The 9,775-nt window shown below is 36.8% G+C and overlaps 1 protein-coding gene across 1 annotated transcript in view; it reads right to left on the reverse strand.

Annotated features, from left to right (window-relative positions):
* DNAJC1 (DnaJ (Hsp40) homolog, subfamily C, member 1) overlaps positions 1-9,775 on the reverse strand; it is a 165,165-nt gene that overhangs the window by 16,291 nt on the left and 139,099 nt on the right. The window contains exon 14 of the mRNA XM_009330610.1: positions 2,580-2,699. Coding sequence (XP_009328885.1) covers positions 2,580-2,699 — 120 coding nt within the window. The remainder of the gene's footprint in view (positions 1-2,579; positions 2,700-9,775) is intronic.

Consider the following 9,775-nt stretch of genomic DNA (forward strand, 5'->3'; position numbering starts at 1 on the left):
GGCCACACTATTTCTGATACAGGCCAGGATGCCGTTGGCCTTCTTAGCCGCCTGGGCACACTGCCGGCTCATGTTCAGCCGGCTGTCGACCAACACCCCCAGGTCCTTTTCCGCCAGGCCGCTTTCCAGCCACTCTTCCCCAAGCCTGTAGCGCTGCATGGGGTTGTTGTGGCCAAAGTGCAGGACCCGGCACTTGGCCTTGTTGAATCTCATGCAGTTGGCCTCGGCCCATCGATCCAGCCTGTCCAGGTCCCTCTGCAGAGCCTTCCTACCCTCGAGCAGATCAACACTCCCGCCCAACTTGGTGTGGTCTGCAAACTGACTGAGGGTGCACTCGATCCCCTCATCCACATCATTGATAAAGATATTGAACAAGACCGGCCCCAAAACTGGGCCCTGGGGGACACCGCTCGTGACCAGCCGCCAACTGGATTGAACTCCATTCACCACAACTCTCTGGGCCCGGCCGTCCAGACAGTTTTTTACCCAGTGCAGAGTACACCTGTCTAAGCCATGAGCCGCCAATTCTTACTCAGCTATGGTGATGCCCAAGCAAAAAAAGAATCGTTGCTGTACATTTAGATGATATTCTGTGTCACCTTCAACAAATATAAAGGATAAGCTGTATATCTCGTTCAATAGTTGAATGGATATATCTAAAGTAGTTCCCAGTTTCAACATTTCTGATACTGATGCAGTAACAGTTTGAGATCCAGAGAAGTTTCCAGGAAGCTTTTGTTTAAGTGTTTCCTCTTAAAACCTAATTGCTGTAACTGTGCAATGCGACGACAAAAGTAGCAGAAACTCTAGTCTGTGTCAGGAAAGCTGACCTAGCACTATCAGCAGTGGGAAATTTTTAGAGAAGTGAAAACTTGTGTGGAGAACACTTACATTAATCATATAGTTGGAGGTCACTGGAAGTAAAAAGGATTACACTCAGACCTTTCTCCACACATAAAAATCCCTGAAAATTCCTTTTTTCATACAAGAAAATGACAGCTCTTAGAACATACATCTTTCATTTCTCTTTCCAATTCACTGAAGAGTATGTTGCTCAAGACTTCTCACCTAATGGAAGAAGCAAGCGAGCTTTGTTTTTTCTTTCCAGTACTAGATGTGTGCAAGTACGGTGGCCAAATATATTACAAAGGATTCTTAATAATGTTTTTACACCTGCGTCAAGGAATAAAGCAGAAAATGGGTGAAAAAGGCAGTCTTAAGATAGTGTTAGTTTTGTGATGGGTATATGTGGAATCATTTCACATGGTTGTATTATCAATATCACGCAAATTAATCAGTTTTTCCAAAGCAATCTCAAATGATCTGTCCCATGCACACTGCATACTACCAAGCCATGTGAAACATTTTTGCTATTAATATCTGCTTAGTAAAATGTAGCATCTTTTTAATAAAGTCACTCCACTTCAGCAGTATGAATGCTTAGGAGTATGATAAACAATACCAAACAGAATAAACAAAAAAAGACTTAATTTGCATAGCAGGTTAGTAACTTCTTGCTTACATCCACTTATTTGCAAATAATATGTGTTATTCTAAAATAATAAGACTGCAAATGGCTTGTTTTCTAGTATATGTGACAGAGCTGTATAGATGCACTAAGTCTTTAAAAATAACTTCTAAAAATATCTTTTTGTGATTATTATCAACAGGGGAAAAAAACACACTGAAGAAGTAGAAAATTGTCCAGAAGGCTATAATGGGTTACATTTCGCTCTAGCCAGAGGTTTTGTTTCCCATTATTTAAGATAATTCCTGAAATATAATAAAGAACATCTAATCTCAAAATGTACATCAACAGATTTAAACATTATTCTCATTAACCCCTCCAGAGCCTATAAAATAGGGTCAGCTGAAAGGGCTTTCAAATGGTCCTCAGCAGACACTACATCATGTTCTAGTGATCTATTGCTTGAAAAGGAAAAGTCTTTTACAGCGTAGCCCCTAAGGGTTTTAAGATCATAACACTTAAAATCCATAAGTACAAGCTTTCTTTGATATCTGGTGCAATACTATAAAATATGAATTAACAAGGATATTAATCATTTTACACAGTATCATTATTAACCATGCTATAATCCAGAAAAAGGGACTGAAATAGTATCATATGTGTAACTCGTTTTAAAGTTTGTAAAGATATTTCAGTTTAATTAATGGAAACCACCTGTCTAAACACCATTAGCTCATCTACATTTTTTAAGGACTGGCTTGAAACAGAAATGTAATCTTTAACCAAGTCACACAAACATTTGCTTGCAGTGAAAGGAGGTTGCTACAAAACCCGAAGCGCATTGTTTTTCTGTTATTGGGTTACAGTAGCTCAAGTCTGTAAGCACCAGAATCCCCCATCCAGCTGATCAGTTACAGCTGTTAATTGGGGAGGGAGAGACTGGCTGACATCTGCTTCTTGCATAGTTAGTTAATGGTTCACTTCCAGGTCCTAAAAGGATTGCAGCCTCTCTCAAAAGACAATGTCTGCCCCCATATATGTCTGCCTTCTACACTGCCTGTCTTGTTCTGGTTTGTCACTCTCTATACAATGCAAATCTGAGTGAACTCACATCTGCCACTGATCGACCCAATTCGTGAGCAATCTTTTCCCATCGACCTGGGGTCCCCCCTGGGAACTTAACCATACTTCTTGTCAGCTGGCTGAGGTCCTCCTCTGTCCATTCAGGTGCCTGTAAAACATTTGTAAAACATTCATTACACTGGGATATTGGACATATTTTTGTGAGGTAATATACTGAAAAAACCCTTCAAACGAATTAATCAAATCGTGTTAAAAAAAAAAAGTTTCAGTTATCTGGGTGCCATCTCCCTGTGTTGTTGCCGAAAATGCATAAAACCAACAGACCAACAGTAAGATATTAAAAATCCTTAACACTCAAAAAATGCATTTTGTATATTGTACACACTAACACATTTAATTTCTATCAACATTTATACAATGTACGTAACGCTATAAAATGCAGTAAAGATAAAAAGCAACAATACTTTTGTTAAAGGTCAAATCACAGTTTAAGATGCAAAATTTCAGACATTTCTTTAATTGCACATGTAAGATTTTTCAGCAAAGACAAAGAAAATATCCTCATTTTTACATTTTAAAAAAGCCTCTAAAACAAAACAGAACAGTCATTTTAGCTTGTTGTCACTGTAATCATCCTATGGTTTAGCATTCTGGGATGATTCAGGAATGAAATCTGTTGATTCTAATATTCCATTAAGACTATTAAACAACACCCTTCACCCCCACAAAACACGGTTATGCCACAAAACCAAACCGGATGTTTCTATCACACAATAACCAAAAGCTACAAAAATGTTTTGCTCTATCTACATAAAGACAATCTGTCAAAAATAACTGTCTTCGTAACGGCCAAATAAAAGTGAACAAAGCAAGGAACACACAATTATAGCTGTTTAAGGCATGAAATCGCACTTGCCTGAGAAGGCAAGACGCAGTAACCATCTTTGACATTTGCAGCGTCTTTGGCAACGACTGCAGAGCCAAATCTTTGTTACCATCAGTAGTTGGCCATTTTATTTATTTTTAAGGAATTCTTTATGACATACCTCTTCTAATCACCATTTCCGATAATGAACAGGCACATATCAAGCAGTTTGCATTACAGAGCCATCAGCACAGAACAACAGTCAGAGGTGAGTGACCCCAGGGACCATCTCCACAACTACAGCAAAGCTTCTCCCTGACACTAATCCTGCCTGTCATTCTCCCACTGTGCTCTAACCACACTGACATCCGCCTGCCGCACTGCAAGCTTAACGGGGCCCTTCCTGACTTTTTACTGTCTCCCCCAATCAATGGTTCAAGCGTGCTCTTTTCACCATGTCCAAATGGCAGCTTCACTCATAATCAAAGTGCATTGCTCCTGTTAAAGGGCTTCCCGAAAGGCTCCACCATTTGCATTCATTTGCAAAGCAAACTACTTTTATTCACTTTGTTCTGCTATCAAGAGTGTTCCCTGAAGCAGATAAATTGGCATAAATACAACCTGCCACTTAAAAGACAGTAAATAATAGTCAATAGTAGCAAGGATTTCATCAATCGTCCTAGTTTGGATCCATGTAGTTCTTTATTCAATGCTGAAAGTCTCAGACATTCATATTCGGATAGTTTTTAATACAAATATAAAATGAATTATCTATGATGATTCAAACGCAAGATGCTTAAATGATGTGTGTGTATGTGAGAGATCTCACACATACATTACATGCATTATCATACAATTACACTCCGGCCTACAGAAGAAATGATAAATACATAGAAAATCTCCACATTGCACAGTAACCTTACTGCTTTTATTGTATTAAACAAGTTAATCTACTTCATATATTTATTGATTATATTATACGCCATATATGTATTTTATACTGAAATATTTCTCAGATCTTTAGAAGGGAAGATTTGGGGTACTTAACGTTTTACTTACAAAAATTTTCATTACTGTAATTTAAATAATGAATTCTTCTAAGATTTTGGTTAAAAGCCTTTTGTTCAAAAATTAGCAAATTTCATACCTCAAAATTAGACTTAACATGCAGTTTACTGTAATTTTCTATTTAATTTGTATTCAAACTTTGTGGGGTTTTTTTGCTGGGTTTTTTTTGGGGGGAGGGAGCACTTCTTGTTGTTTCAGGTTTGTTTTTTTTCAAAAAGTAAATTCACAGCTATTCTCTCTTACCATATCCAAAGCATATCTAAGCAATTACACATGGAAATCAAGATGATCTTTTCAGTGATGTACATGTGTCAGAAGCTTTCTGGTAAGATTTATTTTCAGACTTTTTCAGTAAGCTTTGATTTTCCTATGTGCTCAAAACTTTACTAACCATTTGTAAATATTACAGAAGTCATAAGGTTATCTTCCTAAATAACAGACAAAACTACAATCATTCTGTAGATCTGTAGCTAATTATATAGTTAGTCCATGGCACAAGAATTCATTAGCTACATTAAAATATCAACTTGTTAATCTTTTTTCAAGCTGACAGTAATTTTAGAATGTGAAGATCTAAAACATTTCTAAATTTGGAAAATCTTTGAAAAAGCTTTTAGAAAATCCACTAAAGCTGTAAAGAGCTTTTGTGAATTTGCAATTCCTCAGCAACAGTTAATTGTGTCTTTAGATGCAACAGTGCCTACTGTGATCCAACCACTACAAGCAGCTATGAGGGTGGTCATGGTGTGAATGTATTCTCTCTGTTCTAATCTGTAACCAACTGTAACTGCGAGAGTCAAATGAATGCATAAACATACTGCTTTGTCACCTAAAACCATGTGTGTCCAATATTACTGAAACACTGGGCCAAAATTCATCTCTACAGTAAAGCAATGGAAGACACCACATGGTGAGGGGACAGCTGTTGTTACTACACAAGCATTCAGATTTTGCATCAAAAAAGCCCCGTTCTGGGATTAACTCCCCATACTGAATACAAAATTAAAAGTACAGAGTTATGGTCTACAGTCTTTAAAATGAAAATAAACTACAAGTGTAGATATAAAAAATTCATAGCATTCCCATAAATAATAATCCTTTAACATGGTTTATCATACATAGCTGGCAATATTGAAGGATTAGTTAACCCAAACCACTATGCACCTTCTATAGAAAAGAAATATGAATGTGGTTTATTGTTTATCATCACTCTTACATGTGTATCTGCACTTAGCAATTCCATACCAGCTCTTTCAGCATGACAGAGTTTTACACTATTAGGATTTTTTTTAAATATGAGCAACTCTATTTTCAATTACCTTAAAAGCAAGTTTTTAGACAATAAAGCATTTCTTTTCAAGAAAACAGTCTGAGTTGTTTAGACCTGTTAACATTCATAAGTATAAAACTATATACCCTTTTATTGATAAAATTGGGAAGTGGCTAGTATTCGAGAGTTTATAAAGAAACTTTAAAAGTTATTTATATTGACTTGACAATATGAGATAAATGGATTTTTTTAGATTAAGTTTTAGCTTTAGACCGTTTCTTCCTGTCATCAATATACTGTAGATTCAATTAAAATCACCGTTGTGTAGAAGTTTGGATAATGTTTTCAGTCTGGCTAGGACTTTGTGCTATGCATCTAATTTTGGTGATTCACTGATTTAAGCATGTCTAGTCCATGATCTTGCAAAAAAATCATGAGGCAGCATCTACTTAAAAATACCTGTGCCAACATTTGTAGAACAAGGGTCTTAGTAAAATCCCAGACAGTTCTGCAAATCAGGATACATTTAGCCTACGAGAAGGCGGTGTTTCTATCCAGTAACTGTAAGAACAGAATGTAAAGTATTCCTGATTTAATTTCTTGCCCATAATGTCTCATTTTTCTTACATTATTTTTCCATATTCTTACAATTTCTTACTTCACCTACCAGAAGTCTGAAGTCAGTCTTGTTTTATCACGACTAATACACATCTGACATTGTGATCCTGCTGTGGCTGAACACTAAGCATCTGCATAGTTCTAAAGATCTCTTGTGAAGCTCTAAAGATCTGCTAAAGGGTATTAATGATCTGAACTCATATTCAAAGCCACAACATGTTCATGTAACCCTTTGTTCCTTCAAAGCCATAACTCAAATCCCATTTCCACCAGTACAATTTTTATTAATTGAGCCAACAAAACCATAAAGACAGCTATACTGTTTCAGACCGATGGTCAAGGTAGGCGAGTAAGCTCACCATTTGTGCTCAGGGAATGCAGCTGCAGAAAACTTTACTACATACTTTGTGATAACAAGAAGGACTATATTTATCATTCATCCTTTCCAGTCCCACTCTGCTTTGAAAAAACAGGGGCCATATGCAGATATTAAGAGGAAGGCAAGCATATAGGTTACCTGTATTTTCCCTAATATTTTCCCTAACTCCAGTTATTTTCAGGTCAAGGAATTTCTCTAGGCTGATATATTTTATTTATTTAGTAACCCTCAATGAATCTCTCTTTCAATGCTTTTTCCAGTCTCCCCTGAAACTATGTAAACTTTCTGGATTTGCAACATCATCTTCATGACCAGTTGCACACATCTGCTACCCATTATACAAGGAACCACCTTATTTTGTCCTGTTTTGACTGTGGCTCCTGCTAGCTTTAATGACACCTAGCTCTTGGCTTTGAGTGAAGAACCAGCAAATAGTCTACATATACTGACTTCCATGTCACTTACAACTTTGTTCAAAATATCCCTCTCTAGTATCCCCCCGTAAGTTGTCTCTTTCTGGCTAAAAAGTCCTAGTCTAGTCAGCTGGTTTCTCATGTAAGAGCAATTTTATGCATAATACTGCCCATGATGCCTTTTCCTAAACCACCTGCAATTCCATTATAACCAACCTTCTTGAAATGAGATACCAACTGCACGCAGCAGCATTAATCATAAAGTTTATACAGTGGAATAAGGATTCTTCTGTTTTGCTCTCTATTCCTTTCTTAACAATTCCTTTCTTATCAATTGCATTGGTTTTTTGAATGATACTGAGCTGATGTTTTCAATGAAGCCAGCACTGATAACTCCCGAGATCTCACTCCTCAAGGATCACGGCCAGCTCAGAGCTCATCATCTTGTGCATGAAGTTAGGACTGTCATCCACTATATCAACATTTGCATCACTTCATATTTACATACTGGGAAGTTTTTCTTCCGTTTTATTGCCCAAGCAGTCAAACTCATAAGATCACTCTGCAGTTCTTCAGTGCCTGTTCTCATCTTCATTATTCCAAATAATACTATCATTGATAAACTCTCTCACCTCGAAGCTCACCTTTTTACCATATTATCATGTTCACTATACTACATGAATACACTGAGCAGCACAATTCCTAGCAGAAACCCCGCTGAACTCCACTGCTAACCTTGCTGTACTGAAAGAGCTATTTATTTCTACCCTTCATTTCCCATCTTTCAACCAATTATTTACCTGAGAAAATATCCCTCCTCTTATCCCATGACTGCTTTCGTTCCTTAAAAGCCTACAAGCCTTGTTAAACCCTTCTGGAAAATCAAGCGGACTTTATCAACCAGATCACCTTCTCCCTGCATATTTGTTAATCCTTCAAAGAAGTCCAGAGGGTTTAAGGCAGGACTTCCCTTTATAGAAGCAATGTTCAGGACTTCATGCAGGTCATATTTACCTGGTGCTCACTAATTCTATTCTTTATTTCAGTTTTTGATAGTTTCTGTAAAGAGATGTCAGATGTACAGGCCTGTAAAGGTCCCTGAATTCCACTGATTCTACTGACAACTTAAATAAATAAATAGAATGACACATTTGCCATTTCAGTCCTCAGGCACTCAACAAAATAAACAGTTGATTGAATTATTTAATCCTTAAATTTTCTTTGAACTCTTGGTTGCACATCCGCTGGTTCCAGTAACTTAAATAATTTAATCTTAAGTAATATATTACATAGGTTTAAAAGAACATTAGAGATGAATTTTAGCAGTTTATGAAGCAACTACATGTAAATATGAAGATACAACTAATAATCTTCACTTACATCACAAGCTGGTCAAGATAACAACTGAACCATGATCATTTTTGTTTATACTATTCCTCACAAAGGACTTCAGCATTAAAAGCATTAAAATATTAAACAATATACATAACGTAAGTAGACAACAGCTCTTAGAGAAGAGTTAGAACCTAAATAGGGAAGCATGAAGTTTCATCTGCCTCAGTATCAGGTCTTCTACCAAATGCAGCAGCAAATGTTCTAGGACAGAGAGATTCTCTCCCTCACAGCTGCCCCCAACCCGGAGTAGGGATTAAGAGCATTTTTGCTCTTAATCAACATTATAAGCTGGCTTTCTACACATATTCAGTATCTCACTTCTCACCATACCCTGCTGCCTTCTCATTTCTCTGTCCAATATATTTCTGCCCTGCTTTATGGCTCTATACATAATATAGGAGGGAGAAAGAAAAAAACCCAAACCCAAAAAACCCACACTACCAGTAAGCAATGTGGTTTCTTTAATTTCTAAACACACAGTTGAAGACAACTTTTCTGCAGTAGGCGAGTCCATAGGAAAAGATAGGACTCCTCAGGAAAGATTTTTCTAGACCTTGCCTGTTTCAGAATGGGGATTTCACAGACATTTCAATTAGTGCTGCCCTGAATAGTTCTGCACCACCCCTTGTAATTCACCACACTATAGACCATTTCCAGTACTGAACAGATCCTTGCAGATATACATGAAACTCCTCTAATGACATTTTGCAATAACAAAAATGTATGTTTCCTGTTCTTTAACTACGCATTACTCTAAAGATCTTCCCTTTCATCTTATCATTGCTCTGTCTCTATAAGAAATCTTGCTGAACCTGTCAAAAGCTTTATAAAATCCAAGTACACTGTAAAGCTCTAATAATAAGGCATAACTTTTCTTTAAATCCACACTGACTTTTTACTATTATTTTAAAATTGGCACATCTAATAGTATAATTCATTTCATAATTTCAAAAAATTACCCAGTATGGAATTCATGCTAACCAGTCTGTATTTCCCAGAATCCTCAGTGAAGCTCAAAAATTGGTATCCTACTTCCATCTCTCATTTCAAGGCTCATTTAAGTAATTGCTAAAATATTAACAGCAGTATTAAATGGATTTAATATTAGAGTTCTTTTTAGGTCAACTAATGGTGAAGACCATTGTTCCAAGCATTTTTTTATTCATCAACTTCAGATGAATGCTTCAATTTAAAACACTCCCTCCCCATTTGCTTT

This window comes from Pygoscelis adeliae, unplaced genomic scaffold (assembly GCF_000699105.1).
Source record: "Pygoscelis adeliae isolate BGI_AS28 unplaced genomic scaffold, ASM69910v1 Scaffold27, whole genome shotgun sequence".
NCBI classification, from domain to species: Eukaryota; Metazoa; Chordata; class Aves; order Sphenisciformes; family Spheniscidae; genus Pygoscelis; species Pygoscelis adeliae.